Genomic DNA, 20,481 nt, shown 5'->3' with positions numbered 1-20,481 from the left:
GGCTGCGGGATATGAACCGGCAACCTTCCAGCCACAGGTGCTGATCCTTAGCCACAGTGCCACCGGTCCGCCCCTCATCATACACTGATGAGTGCATTGCCAACCACAATGAAAGTAAAATGGACACCGTAACGTGTTAAACCTCCAATCTACATCACAAAATAGTGGAAAAGTCCAGGTATGCACAGCGCCATGTTATGAAATTCAGAACAAGGCAACAGATCTTCCGGTGAGGTGAAGTGGCCTTATTACATTGAAAACAAGCAGGCTTGTCAATCCATCCCTTTTAATCCAACAGAAATATTGCTCTCGACTTGGTTTTGCCAACAAATACAACTTAATTATCAACTCTGCATGCAGATCACGCTGGAACATTTCTGAGGTCAAATGCCTGCTGTACAACCTCTACTTATCCGCTCGTACATCACATGACATTAGTCATTAGAGTGACTAGTGAGCGAGAAGGGCAGCATCACATTGCTGTTCGCTCTCGGCCACGGAGAGACCAGGGGTTTGCAACAACACGGCAGGACCTTCAGTACCTTCACGAAGTTAACAATGTTGTGCTTATTTCAGAATTTGTCAAATTCTGTGGTGCTGTCAATGAATTTATCTTGTTTTCGAGATTTAACAACTGGTCTGAGAAAATGAAGACAGTCCAGGAATTTGAGCAGTGACGGGTGTCTGTTTCTCCTCCGCTCCAGAGCGGGCTCTTCAGAATGAACAGAGCCATGGCGGCCTGCTGGACGCTCCTCCTGCTGTCGGCCTTCTTCTGCGACTTGGCCGTCTCCAAGGGAGGCCGGGGGGGCGCCAGGGGAGCGGCGCGCGGAGCCGCGCGGGGGGGCCGCGCGCGGTTCAAGACGACGCGCTACGGCTCTTCTGCACTGAGGACGGCCGGGGCCGCCGCTGCCGGGGCGGCCGCGGGCGCCGCCGCGGGGGGCTGGTGGGCGTCGTCGCGGTACCGCTCAGATGACGGTTCCGCCCGGTACCGGAGCGACAGTCAGTATGGCAACAGGACAGACGACGACTACTACAGCGCTCAGAGCCCAGCCTCCACTCAGCACTGTGCTCACGTCCCAGCGCTCGCTGCTGCCCTCTGCTGGCTGAACTTCGGCATGTACGTCAGCTCCTGAACGTACGCCTCTAAATGGAGAAGAGTCTGCCCGCTGGGTCAACTCCAGAACTGCTCTCTGCTAGAGGGCCCTGGACTCACAACGTGCTCTCTTTCTTCAGAACTGCTTTCGTGTAAAATAACCGATACACAAAATGACACCACCTCTGACACAGCTAGTGTCACAACACAGAATCATTAACCAGGGTATTTTAAATATTCTTTACCCAAAGGCTTTGTATTATAACAACATTTGCACACAAAAAACATTTTTTTGCTTTTTGTAGTTTTTGAAAAGAATTGCACAATATATTCTTAGACTCACAAAATATCCATTTTCTCTTTAGAACCAACTCCCCAAATCTCTGTTTTTCAATATTTCCAAGCTGGATTCATTTTTTTTTCATTTTATGCCTGAATCATGCTAGCTTGTTACTCACATACATAGCAAGAAAGTGAATTTAGACTACGTCAAGGAAACATGGTACATTCATTCAAAAAGCCATAAAATGTATACTGATGGAAAAAAGAAACGCAACATTTTCTAAAATTAGAATACTATAGTTATAGCTTATGTACTATCACAAAAAGTTGTCAATTTGTTTTAAGCCCTCTGACCAGCAATACAGCTTGTGCAGTGAGGCATTGCAACTTGCCGATCACACAAAAGCTTGTTAGGTGCACTTGTACCCAACGAGGTCCAGATGGAACAATGCCTGATCAGGTCACCTATGGAGTGAGCCGCTCCACTGTGTCCCGACTCCAGAGAAGGTTACTGCAGACTGGCTGGACAGATGACTGTCCAAGATCCGGTCGCCCGTGCATGACCACACCAGAGCAGGACCGACACATCAGACTGGTCCATCTGAGAGATTGTTTTAGATCTGCCACCCGTACTGCTGCTGACACTGCCGGCAGACACAATGCCCACATCAGTGACAGGACAGTGAGGCTCCATGCTGCCGGCCTTAGAGCAAGGCGACCTGTCAGAGGCCCTCTGGTCCCACCTCCTAGACGTCACACCCGACTGGCTTGGGCCAGACAGAGGCTGCCGTGGACTCAGCAGTGGCGTCAGTTCCTCTTCACGGATGAGTCACTCTTCAGCCTGTTCCACGCAGACTGGAGGGCCAGAGTGTGGAGGAGGAGGTGTTACACAGTATAGAAATATAACAGTGCGGCAATCTAAAAAAACACATTTGAAACTTGCTACACACAGCTATACAGGGGAAACATCTGTTTATAACACAATGTGATGCAGTTCATCCTTACAGCACTCTGTTCTATCTGTCTTTCAAAGAACTTCAACATTTTTAAGGATTACGGATTTGTTTTTTTTTTATCAGCAAGAAAATCTGAAATTACACTCTTCTGAAATAAAGAAGTTGTGACAGACACAGTTCTAGAATACAGTGCCCCTCGTCCGAGTCCCAGAAGTCATGAGCGCCCCCTGCTGTTTCATTTTCTCACAACATCAAGTCTACATCATCCAACAAAAGGGTTGACTGAGTTTGTTGAGGGGGAAATCCCAACACAATTCTCCTAAAAACTTGGCCAGTATCAATTGACAATATGAACACAGCAGAATGGTTACAAATGAGAAGCTATTTGGTCAGCGGGCTTGTTTGTTAGTTGTAAATGGATTCTAGGATCTCATCCAGCTGTTTCTTAAACAAGGGTTGTCTCAAACAACTTGGCTGGGCAGCTTGTTTCACGCTCTCTCAAGCCTTTGTGTAAAAAAATGACACCTGTTCACCATTTTAAATGCAGTTCCCTCTTGTTTGCTCCATTTTTTGTTTCACTGTTTTAAGGTTTATCTGCACAGTGTACCTCATTTGTTCTATGAACGTACACCATTAGTCCAATTTCTTACAAGCCCTGGATTTCAAAACGTGTTTAATATCAGGGGGACTTTTGTCAATGGACAGTTACCATGACCAATCTTTTGGAAATGATTGCCTGGCCTTGTTTTTTCAGAAGCACAATACAGAACCCGTCCTACAGGAACTGCTGTCCTGGACCCACAGAACTTCAGAACTGTAAATGAACTGAGCAGACTGCTGCACTGATGTGGGGTGATGAAACATTGTGTGTTTGTCTTTTCCAGATTACAAGATGTGTCTTCAGGGTTAAGAGGTGCGTAAATGAAATGCATTCAACACTTTATATATTTCCCACGTGCTTGAGTATTTTATTACATTTATCAATGATGGCGTTTATCACTGCTTAGACCAGATCAGAAAAGGATTTTAAATGTAAATCTCTTGATATCGTTTGCAGATGTGACTTTAGTAATGTTACAGAATATGTAGTTTAAAGATTTCTTAAGACATTTCTAGTACTTCTGTCTTTTTGAACACCTACTTTAGACCTACGAAATGAGGAAATAAACAGTCCGTGAAAAAATGGGCTCTTTCTCAGCTCTTTACCATCTCGTCTGTGGTTCTGAATTCAGCTGCACACTACGGGAAGTGCATCTGTCAGAATTATTTAATATGCTCTGATCCACTGTCAATGAAAGGCCAGATACGATCGATTGTAATTTTTATTAGATTTGAAACTGAAATTTAAAGGTGAACTATTTACACTTTAACAGAAGCCACCCTCCGGGTGCCAAGACCTGGTAAACTATCGAAAATGTTTTCATTACAAAAGCAATCCTACTTCTTAGCCTTCAATATTGAGACTCAAATTAGTATAATGATGTATACTTCATTGACTCACAAATTTCTGCCTCACAGAGGTCTTACTGAAATACTGGTTTACAGTGAAGAGTTTGTCTCACCATGAAATGGATTAGTAAAACGAATGTTTGAATCTGTATAGTCCTAAAGGAATAACAAAAAACTACCGACTGATAATAATTAAAAAAGCTTCATTCAAAAAACTTGACCAATTATTGTCCAGAGAAACACATACAATATACATAATGTCAGATATCTAGCTTGCATTCAATGTGCTATACACCTATCACACGGATTGCTTGATTGAATAATCAAGCTTTGTCTCAACAAGCAATTGCAGAGGAGATATGATGCTTAAAGCATGACCAATTTGTTCTGGTATAGAAGTGCTGGATGGTCTGGATAGACATATGTCCCACTCTCTACTGTCTGTCAGGCTCTCATCTCAAATATGGCTTAAGAGGGCATAAGTGTTGAGAGGGGACTTCTATTTTGCTTTAATAAATAGTGTGAACAGGTTAGTCTTTGGTATTAGAATACGAAACAAAAGCCGTTACTTCAGCAGTTGCTTTTGCCGATTTTCTGTGCATCAGATGCAGAATTAGACATAAAACACAGGCTTTTATTGTACTCTCTTTCTTGAAAAGAAGAAATGCTATATTGGACAATTATTTGAAGTTAAGGAACGCCATCTTTTAAACAAGTTTTCCCTGATGTTACTACTGGTAGTGTAAAAGACATTCTTAGCAAATTGCATGTAATCTAAATTACAATTAAACAAACCTCAATCAGCATTATTTCTGGCAAATCACCTTTCAAGAGATATAAACCACTGGCTTAATCTGCAGATCACAAAAATAACCAAGAATTATATCACCGCCATGATCGCAGTCCAACAACACCCTCTTCAAATTATGTTACATGCCTGTCACAGCGCAACATAAAATGAATTATTTTCCATGATCAAAACACAAGCTAGGTCTCAGTGTGGAGAGGCTGGTTGCCTTGGCTACAGCTGAGAGCAACGGTTGTAAAAAACACATCTTCTTCCCATGTTCAACATGTACGGGTCTGGGTGCTCAGGTTGTCAGTGCGTTTGTTCAGTTTAGCTCCTGTAGGATGTGATGAAGCAGGGCTGTAGTCGGGCAAAGTGATGGCGATACCCCCGGAGAGATGCCCAGTGATGGCGATACCCCCTGAGAGACGCTCAGTGATGGCGACGCCACCAGAGAATACTGCATCAGTCCAGCATCACCCGGCCCAGATCCCCCTTCCTGAAGGCTCTGAGGAAGTGGTAAGCAGCAGCGCTGTAGTTTGGCATGGTAATGGTGATGTTGCCTGAGAGAAGACCACGCTGGGTATTGAAATCCATTCATCCATTTTCTAACTGCTTTATCTAACACAGGGTTGCAGGGGAGCCAGTGCCTATCCCAGCAGGCAACAGAGGCAATACACCCTGAACAGGACACCAGTCCATCGCAGGACAGACACAGACACGTACACACTCATCCCAGGGCCCATTTTCCCAGAAGCCAGCTAACCTGACAGCATGTCTTTGGACTGTGGGAGGAAACTGGAGCGCCTGGCAAAAACCCACACAGACAGAGGGAGAATATGCAAACTCTACTCAGCGAGCACCACAGGACTGGATTTCAACCCAGTGCCCCACATTGTTAGGCAGCAATGCTAAACACTGTGCCGCCCTGTATCAGAATCAGAACAATATAAACGTTAAACAAGAGGAGGCAATTTCTGCCATGTAGCCAGTCTGGCTATTAATCCCAGGATCTCAGTGGGGCAGCAGTTCAGTTTTTCAGATCTTTCTGAAGCTTTTGTGAAAACACCCGCACCAATAAGCATCCCAGGGAAACTACACGCCGAGATTCACAGAAGGGTGGTTAACTCCTGCGCATTTCAAGACAGCTCACCCACTCCAGTGATGGCCTTTACCCTCTGCGTCTTCCCGAGCTTCACTGCGATCTGCTTCAGGACGTGCTGGATGTCATCGCAGGGCTCCTCCAGCCCGTACTTCTCCACATAGCTGCGCGGACGACAGAGAGGACAGGGCCTGCGGCTCAGTTCGAAATGCCATGCCAAGCAAAAGAACTGGCTGCAAATCACAACTGCAAACACAGGCCAGAAGAGTGACAGATAAGCCACCACAATCACAGTTCATTGCACACTTGTTCTAAAGCATAGTAAACGATGGTACTAAGCAGGCAACAATCATAGGTACATCTTAAAATAACAAGAAATTACTTTAATCATGGTAAAGTTAAGTCTTTAACAATGTAGCTCCCTATCAATAATGTAAAGAACTATACTTTTTAAGGATGCTTAATGCCCCATGCTTAATGCTTTCACTGTGTCATGAAGGAAGCTAGTACTAACCCTCAAGATAACCACTACCCATAGGTCTGAGCGTAGTCACGGCATTTTAACTATGGGTGACATTTACTAATGCACGGCTTTTCCTTGGATTTTCCGTCATAGCCTTCATTTACATAATCGTAAGAAAATCACAGCGAGTTGTAGGGAGTCGCAGAGCACCCCCATTACCATCAGTTGCGTAGTGTGACACCCCCAGCAACTCAGTTATGGTGCTCCTAACAGCCCCTATGACTCTCTACGACTCGCTAGGATAAAATCAAACTGGTTTGATTTTCTCGTAACAAGTCGCAAATCGTAGGGGTGGGCAGTGAGCCAGATGTGTACTTGTGAGATAATGTGCCCATTATGTTATAGCGCAATACTAATTTGTTTACAATATTTGTTTTAGAGCTGTTTTATATTTTTAACTGTGTTTTATTTTTGAAAATTGGAGCTATATTTCTCAAGAAGAATGATATTTTTGAAGATGTTTATTTGTGGAAAACAATGCCTGTGTTACATTTTTCAAGATGTTTCTGTGCTTATTGTCCATGTTGTTTGTTTATTTTCATGCGGTGCTTCTCTTGTGCTCCACGTTGACTGGCGGCCAAAATGAGGCGACCTCGCGGTACTTTCGCGGCCCAATACGAGATTTGGAACCACAATGAAAAGTCGTGAGGAAATCGTGTAATTAGTCACTCCCTGCGATTCCTAGTCATTTAATTTGACAGAAAAGGCAGCGAGATTCAGCAACTGCAGTTGTGAAATTTGACATGCTCTCTGACTAGAAGTTGTGTCGAGTCCTGTAGTGTGACGCCAGCTTAATACAACTGACCCTGAGTTTGATAAATAATACCATTAAAAGTATTAAAAAAATACCAAGAAAAAGAGATGGAGGTTTACCCAAATTTCTCCATCCTGTTCAAAGTGTACAGTAAGTAATCAGCAATGATATCTTCACCCACTAAGTGGTCCAATATAGTTCCTATAAAATAAACATACATTTAACACAGATTTAACAGTCTAATTTAACACTGAACAGACCATCATTCAAGAGCTCAAATCTACAGAAGTGCTTTGATTTGTCAAAACTAGAGTAAAACAAGACTAGATGATGGGAAACATTCCAATAAAAAGTACAGATCAAAGGAACTGTGATATTATTACAGTGGCACATGAACTGTAACACATACTTTCCAAATGTTTTTGCTTTACTTTAATTAGGACAACAGTCCCAGATAGGCAATTCAGTCCAGTGAAGCACAACTCCCGTCCTGGAGCCCTGCAGGTTTTCTCTCCACCTCCTCTTATTGGCCTTACTGAGGTGATACATAATCATAACTGCACCAGGTTCGCACTTTGATCTCTAACCCCCACTGTGTTGAAAATATATGCGCTATATGTTAGCACAAAGTAGCCTTAAACTGAATTGTTACTCAAATGCAAGACTTGATTCTTGCTAATTCTTTGTGCTCTGCTTCCTTCTTGCCCTGTTATAAATTATCTTTAACATTTGAAAAGAATTAACACATTTTTCAAAGATCTCCAGTTATCTTAAGATACCTGGAAAACCTGGAAGAATCAGGTCCTCCAGGACTGGAGCTGTATACCAGTGCAGCTTGTACTGAAACTTGGATGTCTGGTAAATCCAAACTGAATTATGGTTCACCGGTTTGATGTAAAAGAGACTTTGTTCTCAAGTAACACATCTGGTTTAATAAAGGATGAAATGAGAAAATTACATAAGGTACCAAGACACAATTATATAACAAAAATCCCATCTGAATTCCCTACTCAAAATTGTGGCATAGCGTTTCAACATCTAACAGTATGACTGAACCTGACAGAGAAGTACAGTAGTCCTTACCACACAGCGCCAGCTTCATTCCCGTTTCTATATTTTCTATTCTGGGAGGCAGGACTCCAGGGGTATCTAGCAAATACACAGCAGGCCTTTCACAGACCTGCGCACACAAGATTCATTCACTTCTGGACCAGGTTATCAGGACTCGTTAAAAGCGAAATACATAAACATTAAACAATGACAAACGCCCCTTCCTTTACCCTGTACAGCGCTCAAGTCCTTGACAAGGGTAGGAGGGCATTTGTAGTGGTTCTCACACACAGTACAGCTTACCTGGATTTTTGTCAAAACTGCTCTGGTTATCCCTGGCTCCCCGCCAACTCTAGACGCTTTGCCTGAAAGCACAAAGAACACGCATCATCTGCAAGGCACAGAACACAACTACACACTTAACACAGTAGAGGGATACCAAATATTAGACTACATAAGGAAGCACTCAGCACACTTTTAAGTAAATAAGAAATTCTTTAGGTTGTCATCTTTGTTGAGATGCATGATGCAATGAAAATCAAAAGATAAATACAGTCAATCTACTAAATGGACTAAGTATATTACTTATAAGACTATCTTTCTTTTACTGTGAAGAAACCTGTTACATGTGCATTACCTTTTTTCAAATGTATTCTTCGTATGGCATTTATCAGAGAAGACTTCCCAACATTGGGCACTCCAATCACCATCACGCAATAGTCCATGTCCTAGAAATGCAACAATATTGTTCAGGCTCTTCCTCTCGCCAATTTCAGAGTCCAGACTATACAAGAAGTGTCACTAGCCTGTTGCTACTAAATCATGACAAAATTTAACATAATACCAAAAACTGACAGGTCTCTACCTTCCAGACTTCAGCCATTTCTCAGGGGACTCATGGGTGGAAAATTAAGAATAATAACAACAGATAAACAGATTTCTACCACAGGAAGGAGCAATAAAAACAATAACGTGGCATTTTTCTCCATTTCTCTAAGCTGCTTCATTCTTAAGACTTAAGAATATAAAAGTGTCCAGCACTAGTTTGTTATAATAATATAAAAATAATTAATTCCACTCGAAAGGGGTAGAGGCCATGTTATTACCAAATAGAACAGATCTCCAGAACCTAGACCTCAGCTGATGAGTCCCTCACCTCTGCCCTGTGGAAGCGAGGGCTGTTCTCGATGAGCTCCGTTACCAGGGGAACGACCTGGAGGGGCAGGAAGAACAACAGCTGGATTAACCCACGTCAATCTCGCACGATGCGCCCAGCTTTCCTGAAACCAGGCTGACAAATCTCACAAACGGGCTCGGAGGGAAAGCTTTCACAGAGCCACGGCAACTTATTTTTAACATTAAAAAAAAACATTTCTGGACAGACCCTTAACATGAGGCATTATACGGACAAAAAAACAATTCGCAAGGATCCGCAAAACACACATTTTACGTGAGAGTTACTGTGCAATAATAGTTCAGGGCAGCCAGGTTGCACTCACAGGAATGCCGGATCATGTTTGTATGTAGTTCAGCTCTGCAGGACTCCTGATTAATTCCATACGAGAAACATATTCGAGGCTGTTTGCTTGTGCGCTCGCCCTGCTGGGCGTCTCACCTTCTTGACTTGCTCACCCCTCTGCAGCAAGCAGTCTGTGAACACAACGTGCCTCACTTCTTTCTTCTCCAGCTGCCCCAGAATCCGCTAAGAGAACAAGGACACATGTCGTTAGAGAACAAGGACACACATCATGCAAACAAACTGTTTTGAGACACGGGAGGTTCATTCAATCTTGTTCATTAACATAAATTAGGAAAAGGAGTAATGCTAAGACAGATACCTGTGATACTCCACTAATTATAGAAACACCAAATATCTGTCCAATTTCACCGCTTATCTGTGCTCTCTTTTATTAACAATTTCTCCAGCCCTGCTCATGTTTCCCTCAATGCCTATAATTTGAGAATGAATTATGTTACAGACTCTGTAACAGCTTCTTCCCACAGGCTGTCAGGCTCTTCAACACCCTGGAATCTACCTGCACCCACTCCAATTCCAGAAACAGGGTTCAAATCCCCCCAGTGTGTTGTGTATATTGTACTATGTATTTGCCTTGTAATTTGCACTGTCTGCACTTTGCACTATGTGTATCCTGTCTACAATGTCTATGTCAGTGTCCTGTCTGTATTTGCACCGTGGACCAGGAGGAACGATATTTCGTTCCACTGTGTACTTGTATATGGCTGGAATGACAAATAAACGTGAACTTGAGCTTGATTAATGTTTTAATCTTTTATGAGGAATTTTATCAAAAGCCTTCTGAAACACTAAATACACTGTGTGCGTGTCCATTACTGTTGTTTATTGTTCACTCTAACAAGTTGGTTAACTAAGACCTTCTATAAATCCATGTTGATATGGACCATGGTGATATTTCACCTGTACAGGTTATACCAACATGTAGATAGCTTAATTACCTTTAAAAGAGTCATGGACCTGTGTAGCTGTTTGAAAGCAACATAAAACACTACTAATTATGGTCAGCAACCTCTTCAAAGTTTACCCTTTATGTTATAAAAGGAGAACAGAATTGCACTTTCACTTAAATTTTTACTCTTTAAGCACAAGTCGAACCCAAACTGCACCTGTTTGTTAGACAGATCGGCCAAGTCCATCTTATTCAGCACAAGTAAATGTGGTCTGATGTGCAAGCTTTCCTGAAAGAGAGGGTTCCGTCCAGAAAGCGGTATGTGATCTAGTTAAAGATACGCCGCTGAGCATGAAGAACAAAGGCAGGATTCACAACATCCGGTAAGTAAGAGAAATCAGCATTCATCCATACAGGGTGACAGGGGGGCTAAGCATTCATCACAAGGTTAAACACCAATTCTTAGGGAATTCAAAACTAAACCAAACAAGGTTTTAAACCCAACAACAAAGGATATTCTGGCATCATGGATTTCTATGATACAGTCCACTTTCTTCAGGCTTGCCCTCATTTGTTTGAGCCCTACAGAGAAAGACCAATTACATATACATGCATACAGAAAGTGAGGTTTAACAATGGGTAAATTTACGGACAGTTCTAGGGGAGGTGCGATGCGATATTTTTAATGAAAAAGTACAGCAGTTGTTTTAGCGTTAAATTAAAAAAATATATATTTTCAGAGCCCACATTGACTAGAAAGCGAGCTGGGCACACAGAACAGTAACAGGTAAGCACTCCACCGCCCGGAAGATAAAGCTATGCAAATAAATAACGAAGGGAAGGATTTCTACGCTCCAGGTGACCGAGCGCATTTACTGTATCCCTCTCGTCCTTCGGTAACAAATGATGCCCACCTTTTGCCATGTGCCCAGGAAACCAGTGTGCAACGTCTCTTTTACCAAAGTCAAAAACATCCCTGAATTTTGCAGCTGAACACAATACTCGTTGCAGTCTCATTTTTAAACCTCTTTTTTTCATATGTACTTTACGTCCTACCCAACACCTTCGTCCATGCTAAGCTAAACAAGTGTTACATCGCTTAAGCTCCGGGTGGCGTCCTAAAGTCGAGGAAAAGTGTTCCGCTCATAAAACATCTCCATTGCGGCAGATGGATCTACAGTACTGTATTAGCTGCAGTAATTGTAGCTTTTTTAAAAAATTGTAAACATAATCATAATTGTGTTTTAATAACAATTAACTGATTGGTTCAATCGCTCAATTAGCATTTTTGTTTGAAATTATTAGAACAAAGTATGAGTAGTATTGTGGAAGATACTAAAAGTCAGAAACAGAAATTTCAGAAACATTCTGATTATTGTTCTTTGAATTTTGGCAAGAAGTAGTAGGAGTGTTAAGTGTTAAGTGTTCATATCAAGTTAAAAAGCTTTGGACAAATACGTTTTTTGGAAGAATTACAGGAAAAGAACATAAAGGTCAGTTTTATAAATGTCGCTACAACCAATACATTGGGCCTTTCTCAAAAAGAGTAGGGGTGTAACCCCAGTGTCCTTGGCCAGATTTCCCATTGGCCCTTACCAATCATGGCCTCCTAATAATCCCCATCTATGAATTGGCTCTGTTCTCCTCCCAACTGCTAGCTGATGTGTGGTGAGCGTTCTGGCGCACTATGGCTGCCATCCCATCATCCAGGTGGGGCTGCACACTGGTGGTGGTGGAGGGGATTCCCATTACCTGCAAAGCTCTTTGAGTGGAGTGTCCAGAAAAGCGCTATATAAGTGTAAGCAATTATTATTATTTTTAATACCCCCCTTTCCCTTCAGATATCATTGTCTTGACAGTGCATCTAGATAGAAAATAAAAAAAGAGTGACACACATATGAATAAATGCCAAGTATTATAAATTCCAACCTGTACAGCTGCCAATGAGGAAGTGCTTTTTTATTTTGAGTTTAAATACAGATGGGTTGACAAACAGAATCAGTTTAAAATTTATTCCTTTTTTGATTGATGACCATATGCAATCAGTGCACCAGAAGAAAGAAGCACGTATATAGTATATATACATATCATGATCAGATGAAGTTCATATTTTCTTACCGTTTTGTGTGATGCTGAGGATTTCATGTGGTGATATTAGGAGAACACCATTCATTTTAAAAATATTCAACACAAAGCACTACCAAGTCAAGTATCTAAAATACTTTTAATTAACTGAATACATTTGAACATTTTTATCATCCTTTTGGAACTGTGCATATGCAATTGTTTTTCAAAATGTGCACTTAAAATCTCAGAATATAAGGCACTAGATGTCCCCACTCTTTCCAGTCTATCGTGCATTCTCAGCGGGAGTGAAAGACGTTCTCAGAGACTCTTAGTTCTTCACAGCCTGGAGTTGAGTGGCGCAGATGGAGGCGAGGTGGTGTGGTGAGCGATGAGCCTGTCTGCCTCTCTCCACCCTGCCAGCAGGGCCCCGTGGGTTGTGGAGAAGAACGACTTGCTTGTGGCTTCGCCAGCAAAAAGCACCTGCAGTGGCTGAAATAACAAGCACACTATTCTGAAGTCACTGATGCAGCGCCCACCTGAGGGTAAAAACACTGGGGCAGGCTGAGTTCCATCATTGACACATACAGTACAGTACAGCACTAGCATGTGGCTGTGTGACAGCAGTCATTTAAAAAAAGCATGAAAACAATACAGGGTATAGGTGTAGCGATTCTCTTGATGTGAGTGAAACCCACACAGAGTTCATTTCTGTAACAGATTACTCAGCACACTGTAAATCCAGGAACACTCACACAGGACCTCTAGGCATTTAGAAACATATACAAGGGTGATTCAGCTGAAATGTCAAAGAACAACTAAATATTAAATAACTACAAGCATACACACACAAACACGAATAAGTAAGGTACTTTAATTTCCTATACCTTATATTGAAAATGACTTTGAAATGAATTGTTATGCTGCTTTTCAACTCAAAGGATCCAGAAATACATGACATATAGAAGGGGACACACGTCATCTCACACTGAAGAACCAACTGGGTGATACAGCAACCATTCTGAACCAGCAGCTGCACTGCCCAGGTCAGAAGAGCAGTGAGAAACTGCTTCACCAAGTGGATCAAGGGGAAACTTTAGAGAGGACAGCTTGTTCAAACTCACAGAGAAAGTCAGCAAGAAACATCAACGGTATCAACCCTACACTTAGGAACAGTGCCATGGTCTATAATGACCATGTTTAATGACTTATCTGAAGGGTAACACTTCCTGTAGCACAGAAAAGCATACTTGTAAGTCTAGGCTATCTTACACTGGGGCTACAGTTTGGACATTCCGGTTAAAGGGAAGAGCACTACCACCTGGTCTACCAACACAAACTCTGAACAGACTTCCTCTGCAGCTCTGACTGCCAAACCCATGCACGTTGCTCTGTTCTTCCGCCTTTACTTTTAGATGGGTCATATGACAGTACCTCTGACTGCGACTGCTTCAAAGGAAGTGGCTCGGCGATGCTGTCAATGTCAGAAGCTGAGCACCCCACCGCCACATAGGAGTATGACCCACACGTGTAGGGGTCCAGGTGCCACTGGGATCGCAAAATCCTCTTTGGGGTGATCACTGGGTTTCCTGAAGACAACAAAGAAGATGTGCACATGGATCCTAATTTCAAGCTTCTAAAGAACATACTGTACACCATTTTCCCAGACTTGTGACATAGGAGATGTCACACTCTATGCCATAAGGCAATAACCATTCAGTGTCACACAAGTTGCTGCCAGCTCAGAGCATCTCTGACTGTAACCTGTATGCAGCTGTAAATCACTACTGACTCTGTCAGCTGTACGCACCTGTAAACCTGCGAATGACCTGTGTAATAGACTGCTTCACTTCTTCCTCAGAGAGCGTCTCCATGTACTCCGATTCTTCCCCAGCAATCCAGCCGCACAACAGATGCCCATACCTAACCGGATGGAAAAAAGGAATTGAAAAAATTCCGTAATCTTTTAGGAAAAATACATTTTAACAGCAATTCCTCTCAAGTGGCACAAATGGCTTCTGCTCTAATCATCACACTGATGCATTTTGATATCCACTAAGATTTTAATTTTACATGAACATTAAATCAAAGATAAATTAGCGTATCACCCATTACCGACAGTTTTCCAGGTTACAATCACCACAAGCAACAGTGCATCTGGCAGATTCCTAAAGAAACTAAAGAAGCTTTAAAGAGCTCCCAGACTCACTTTTCAGTGGGTCGGAGAACAGTGAAGCCGAACAGTTTCTTCATCCAGTACTTCTGCACATCTGGCACCACGTCAGTGACAGGGGACTCGTCGTCCCACACAAAGTAGATCACCTCGCAGTCTGGGTCCCAAAAGGGCTCGTCAAACTCCAGGAAGATCTTGTTGTTGGTCCCGAAGCCCATTCTCTGAATGGCGTGTGCCTTACCGAGGGGCAGCGCTGGACTCAGGAGCGTGTCTTGGTGTTTTTTGAGGTAGCCTTAAAAAAGGAACAAAATACAATTTTACAAAATGAGGGCAGTGTACGGCAGTAATAATGGCCAGTCCCGTCCATTTCTTCAATATCAGCATTCTACAGCAATAGTGCAAAACCCAGGAGTCCCTACGTCATGTCTATGGAGTGAAAAACTGGACTGTCATTGATGACAGAACCAACTGACTAGTGTCGTCTTCTCCACAGTCCTCTTCCCAGCCACTCATTCGAAGGCACTAGTGAAGCATACCAGACACAGGAGAAAGCAAGAACATATACTGTAACTTACACAGCTGTCTTGGACTGGCCTCCTCTCGATGACACTCATCTTGGCTGCGACACTCGACAGAAGTGATTTAAGTCCAAACGCCCCGTGTTTGGAGCATAATACACAACTTGTCATGAATCATGCAGCCTACATCTCCTCTATCACCTGCCTTGGCAGCTGTCTTGCAGTGATGACGAGGAGAGCAGGGATCCACACTCCCCAGACTGTCTCGTTTCAAGTTCCTGGTACCACGATCCGTGGAGTATCAGAGTCACGGCTCAAAACGGGCTCGAGAAGGGACTGAGCCTCCCAGTTTTCTGAGAAACTGCAACCTTATTGTTTCAAAGCCTTACCTAATGGAACAGTGACGATAACGTGGTTTGCTGGGAAGGTTTCTCCGTTTTCACATTCGATTAGAACAGGGAACGTCTTCCCCGCCCTTCTAAAAGCGCCATCCCAGTGGATACATCTGACCGGTCTGCTGTACGACACAATTCCACGTGGTAGTTCTTTCATCATGGCATCTATTAAGCCTTCGTAACCTCTGAAAGAAAAGGCCGAATTAAAAAAAACAACAACAGAAGAAGCAGCTGCAGAGTTGGATTACGTTTTTATCTTCTTAAATTCATCTTTAATGTCAAAAACAGTTCCATTGAAAAAAGCAAAAGCTTAGGTGTAATAAACCGTATTCACTAAGGAACAGAACCAGGTATGGTTTCACCAGGCGCGAGGGTGGCGAAGTAGTGTGAAACGCCATCGAAGCTACGCAACCTGAGGTGTGACGTGCTGTTAACCAGGACTCAGTGGTCTGATTGGAACAAAAAACGCTTGGACGTTTCAAAATGACTTCCCGGACGTTTCCAGCCACATTCCACTTGGGAGTTCCCCGCGCTCGATGGGAATGCCGCGACCTTCCAGCCACCGAGGCAGGTCAGCGCTCGGCGCTGTCAAGGCCCGCAGAGCGGGAAGGCGTCGCCGGGCGGCTCACCTGGGGAAAGTGCAGTCCAGGCCTGGCAGGGTCTCGTACAGCCCGTAGGCGCCCAGGCCCACGCAGTCCATGCTGTGGGCCCCGCTGATGGAGCACTCCAGCTTCAGCAGCACGCTCGCCACGGCCAGCTTGAGGCGCCTGGCGGCCGGGCCGTCCCCCCACTGGGCCGCGTGGCGCGCCAGCTCCCCCTTCAGGAACTCGCCCACGCTGGGCACGGGCTCCCTCTGCTCTGCGTGGAACTGCTGGCTCTGCTGAAGGAGGCTCGCGAAGAGCGCGGCGACCGGCTCCGTCACGTCGGGCCCCAGTTTCCCGCCCGAGCTGCAGAACCAGTTGGGTTTGAACGGCGGGTGACCCCCCACATCTAGTGCCTGGTTCTGCTCGCTCAGAGCCTCTTCGTCCAGCAGCCTGTACCGGCAGGCCAGGCGGAACACGGGATTCTCCTTGGATGGGCCGTGGATCCAGTTAGCGCCAATCTCCACGATTTTATTTCCTTCAAAACACACAGGTAGCGAATGACGCCTTGTCCAGAGGTGAGCCAATAAATCCCAATGCAAGTCAGTTCAAAACGGGTATCAGGATCATGTCAGTCTTTAACTGTGTATCACACAAAGTGCAGGATGAGAAACCGGTAGGAAGAAAATCAGAACGGGATGAAACAAGAGGAGGCCCTTCAGCTATCCAAGCCTCTTTGGTAATCAGCGGGATGAAATCCTCAACTTGGTAAATTACTGTCTTGTGAGAAGCCAGGGTATTGGTAAAGGGTGAGGCTTCTGGGCAGCTTATTCCACACTCCCAACACACCTTTGTGTAAAGGAGTAAGATAAGCTTTTATTGTTCCCTAGGGGAATGGATGCACAGTGCATCTAAATAGGTCACAAAGCATTACGGCGGAGTGGTGGCTCTGTGGCTAAGGATCTTGGCTGTGGCTGGAAGGCTGCTGGTTCAGATCCCACAGCCGGCAGAGGAATCCTACTCCATTGGGGCCCCTGAGCAAGGCCCTTAACCCCAACTGCTCCAGGGGTGCTCTCCAATGGCTGACCCTGCCTTCTGACCCCAAGCTTCTCTCCCTGTCTGTGTCTCATGGAGCTGGGGTACGTGAAAAGACAAATTCCTAGTGCATGAAATTGTATAGGGTTAATAAAGTGATGTTATTACACAAGCATAAGAGCCTCCTGTTTTTGGTTTTAACACTTAACATAATATCCTGCCTAGTCTGTTCATGCATGTTGAAATGTATTGTCAGGTGGCGCAAACACCTGGAGCACCCTCCTCAAGCCCATGGCGTCGTATTATCGTGACACGCGTTTATGGTCATCACGGAAGGGACCTGCTTCAGGTAAGGTGTAATAAAAAGGTATAGGAAAAGAACTCTGATCTCTTGCTTTGGCTTAAACTGGTAGATAAGGGCGATTATACACAGTACAGTTGAGAGTTATGTAACTTAAACTCTGCACGTCGTTTATAATTAAGCGACAGTACATTATGCAGATCAGACAAGCGAGCAAACGGAGATTAATATATAACGAGTCTAGCGCCCTTTGGTCATTTTAGCCGCACTGGAGGCGTACATCATGCTTCTCGGGCCCCTCATTTCCTAGGCCGTGCTGAGCACAGGAACACTTCCCGCGGGGGGAAGGGGCCGAGATTGGACGGACTGCCTGTCTGTAACATAGAATGTCCCCTGCAAAAACACAACGATAAAACGTGTTCGGGTTATACAGAGAGACTGGTGAGCGAAAAGGGCTGGAGCTGCACCAGCGGACAATTTAGAAACACGTCACACCACCAGCACCCGCACGTACTGCAGACTCAGGGCTAACAGCTTGTTTACTACCGTCTTTCTAGCTCAGCGGTGGATCTTCCGTAACGGGCGCCCCTCAATAATATGTTTTACCGTAGCCATACAAAAAAAAACTTACTCTCGTCAGCAGCTTACATTGTAATGTTGGACCGGGACGAAGTTATTATTTGTTCTCCTCTCCGGGATGCGAGGAGACGTCACCCTGCACACTCACCTAACCTCGTCGTTTTTATCCTCCCGCCGCTCCTCTGAGTGGCTTCGAGTATGCGGACGTTTTTAAAACCATGCTTGATCAGCTTCTGGGCAGCTCCTATCCCCGAGATACCGCATCCAACAATGACGATATGGGAATCTACACCCTGGAAGTAGCAAGCCATTACGATGGCAAGCTTTCACTTGCGGCTTCCTATATGATAATGCTCCGTGCGCCACGTCCACTAGCAGAGAGCCATCGCCAAGCCTGCAGACGTTAGGTACGATTGCAGAAAGCGGCAGCAGCTGCTTGCTCCTGTCGAGGTCAAACGGCGGTTATGTTGCCTTTCAAGCCTGTAGTTTCTGCACAGCGGCGACAGACTGCAGAACGCGACCCCCTGCACACGCTCGAGCCAGAGTACACGTCGACACGTGACAGAGCCGCTATCTCTCAACCTGTTCCCGCACCGAGCCCGCTGTTGTTCCGCCACTGAATAGCTGTGTAAAAGAGCCACCGCTTTCTAGACCAGCGAGGGATCTAAAGCTTTTTCAAACGTAGCGGGTGCATCGCGGTACGTTTTTGTCCTGCTTTTGCCAGCTATGTGTATTTTTCTGAAGGATTTTCAAGTACGGGAGAATTGATCACGACCACGTTTTTACTACCGATCTGTATGTCCTTGGGGTATTTTTTTAAGCTATTGAGAGCTTTTTTAGACGATATGTTTATACAACGTCAGTGACATTTATAAATACGTTTATTTTTAAAATGCATACATGCGATACAATGCTGAAAGTTAATTTCTAAAATTCCGTTCTGTATTGGAATTGTACGTATTTTATCCACTTTGAATTTGGAAACTTTTCCTCAAGAGGGCGCTGGAGAGCTTCCCTGCAGAGACGGGAGAAGTGCACAGTACAGTACTTTGCTTTTTTATTACTCTCCTAACTGTACCGCCCAGACTTTACGACCGAACTTCGAAATCTGTGTACCTGAACATTGTGTCTGTGGAGTGTTTGCTGTCAAGGGGTTTGTAGGGTTAATTACAAAACAGCGATTTGACAGTGCTGCAAAGTTCAAGTTATCAAAACACGGAAACTTTGATTTAAAACTACATTTCGGAGTTTTCCGCAGTCTCATCTGCTTTTTAATTTTTTTTTAAAAAAACATCCATATAATCCCTGAAACCCTTGGCATGAAAATGAAGGGGGACGAAATCAAGTCGGGGGGCGGAACACCTGTACCCAGGGCCGTCGTGCTGGTGAGGCTGCACAACTACCGGGACAGGTAATGAAGGTAATGGAAGCGGCCAGGGCCAAGAAAGAAGTCATGGCGGAGGGGAAAAGAGTCTCCATCCTCCGAGACTTCTCGGTCGAGGTGCAGGAAAAGAGGGCGGAAACCGCCGACGCGAGAAGGAGGCTGCGTGATGCTGGACTGAGGTAGTCGTTCCCGTATCCCGCGATCATTAACGCTTAGAAGAAGCAGAGAACTTCCTTAAACATATTCAACAGAAATCCCCCACGTCTGAATAGGACGTGAGAGGTCCGCTGATGAACGAGCAGGCTATAGTGGCTTTAGTTTGTAGATCTGACCGAGCAGAGAACTGAGCGGTTATGCCTGCAGGCGGAACCTTCTCTGACGTTTTAAATGTTCTCTATTTTTAAGATTCTGTTTTTTTTATATATTAATGTTCATGTTGAAACAAGGATGATACTGTTTTGTATAGAAATTTAAGACTGTAACGAATTATGTTGGCGAGGAGTAGACAGTTTTTGTTTTTAGTGTAATAGTTGAGCCCCCTATATCTGAGCGTACCTCATTGCTGACTGCCGCAGCTTCGTGACCAGCGGCAACCTTTAGTTACACTGCTCTGTTAACTACGCAGAGAAGCTAAACAATTTTGTTGGACCTTTTCTTAGTTTAGTTTGCAGACTGAGTCTAGCAATCTTGTTCTAAGACTGTTTTTTTTTGTCTTTATCACCGTTACTCGATGTTAACAAAGTTCCTTTTTTTCTTTCTTAAATACCTGACAAGTGCTGTTACTGTACCTCATGTACTGTGTGTGGTCACAAACTGATTTTTCCCCAAGACGTTTTTTTTCTTCGAAATGTATGGAACAGTTAAGTGCAGCTGCTCTATTTGCTATTTACTGTTATGTTGCATTATACTGCGATTCAGCCACCGCGTTACCGTATTACAACTAAAAAAACACCACGAATAGTGTTAAGATACGCACTTAGAATGTAAAAGGGGTGAATAGCGTAGTTACAAGGAAAAAGATTCTGAACG

At 44.1% G+C, this 20,481-nt stretch overlaps 3 protein-coding genes across 5 annotated transcripts; 1 reads left to right on the top strand and 2 right to left on the bottom strand.

Annotated features, from left to right (window-relative positions):
* The first annotated feature begins 719 nt into the window (after positions 1-719).
* sprn (shadow of prion protein) lies at positions 720-1,133 on the top strand. Its single transcript, XM_069188865.1, has one exon. The coding sequence runs from the start codon at positions 720-722 to the stop codon at positions 1,131-1,133; it is 414 nt and encodes a 137-aa protein (XP_069044966.1).
* Positions 1,134-1,933: 800 nt separating this feature from the next.
* mtg1 (mitochondrial ribosome-associated GTPase 1) lies at positions 1,934-11,515 on the bottom strand. Of its 3 annotated transcripts, none has more exons than XM_069188864.1 (11): positions 11,337-11,515; positions 10,940-11,004; positions 10,640-10,744; positions 9,612-9,698; positions 9,153-9,209; positions 8,634-8,724; positions 8,300-8,361; positions 8,030-8,126; positions 7,066-7,147; positions 5,721-5,833; positions 1,934-2,230 (listed from the first exon to the last, which is right to left on the bottom strand). In XM_069188864.1, the coding sequence occupies exons 1-11, from the start codon at positions 11,458-11,460 to the stop codon at positions 2,205-2,207; spliced, it is 909 nt and encodes a 302-aa protein (XP_069044965.1). In that variant the 5' UTR covers positions 11,461-11,515; the 3' UTR covers positions 1,934-2,204. The 3 variants fall into 3 exon arrangements, with proteins under 3 accessions (XP_069044965.1, XP_006630314.2, XP_015201963.1); XM_006630251.3 differs by lacking the exon at positions 1,934-2,230 and adding an exon at positions 3,636-5,130; XM_015346477.2 differs by lacking the exon at positions 1,934-2,230 and adding an exon at positions 3,636-5,075.
* Positions 11,516-12,627: 1,112 nt separating this feature from the next.
* Positions 12,628-18,748, bottom strand: paox (polyamine oxidase). Its single transcript, XM_006630321.3, has 7 exons — positions 18,217-18,748; positions 16,202-16,691; positions 15,567-15,757; positions 14,696-14,951; positions 14,297-14,409; positions 13,921-14,075; positions 12,628-12,978 (listed from the first exon to the last, which is right to left on the bottom strand). Exons 1-7 carry the CDS (start codon positions 18,377-18,379, stop codon positions 12,826-12,828), a joined length of 1,521 nt encoding a protein of 506 aa, XP_006630384.1. The 5' UTR covers positions 18,380-18,748; the 3' UTR covers positions 12,628-12,825.
* Between the last annotated feature and the right edge of the window lie 1,733 nt (positions 18,749-20,481).

Source organism: Lepisosteus oculatus, chromosome 4, assembly GCF_040954835.1.
Source record: "Lepisosteus oculatus isolate fLepOcu1 chromosome 4, fLepOcu1.hap2, whole genome shotgun sequence".
Lineage (NCBI taxonomy): Eukaryota > Metazoa > Chordata > Actinopteri > Semionotiformes > Lepisosteidae > Lepisosteus > Lepisosteus oculatus.
This window is presented reverse-complemented; position numbering and strand designations above follow the sequence as displayed.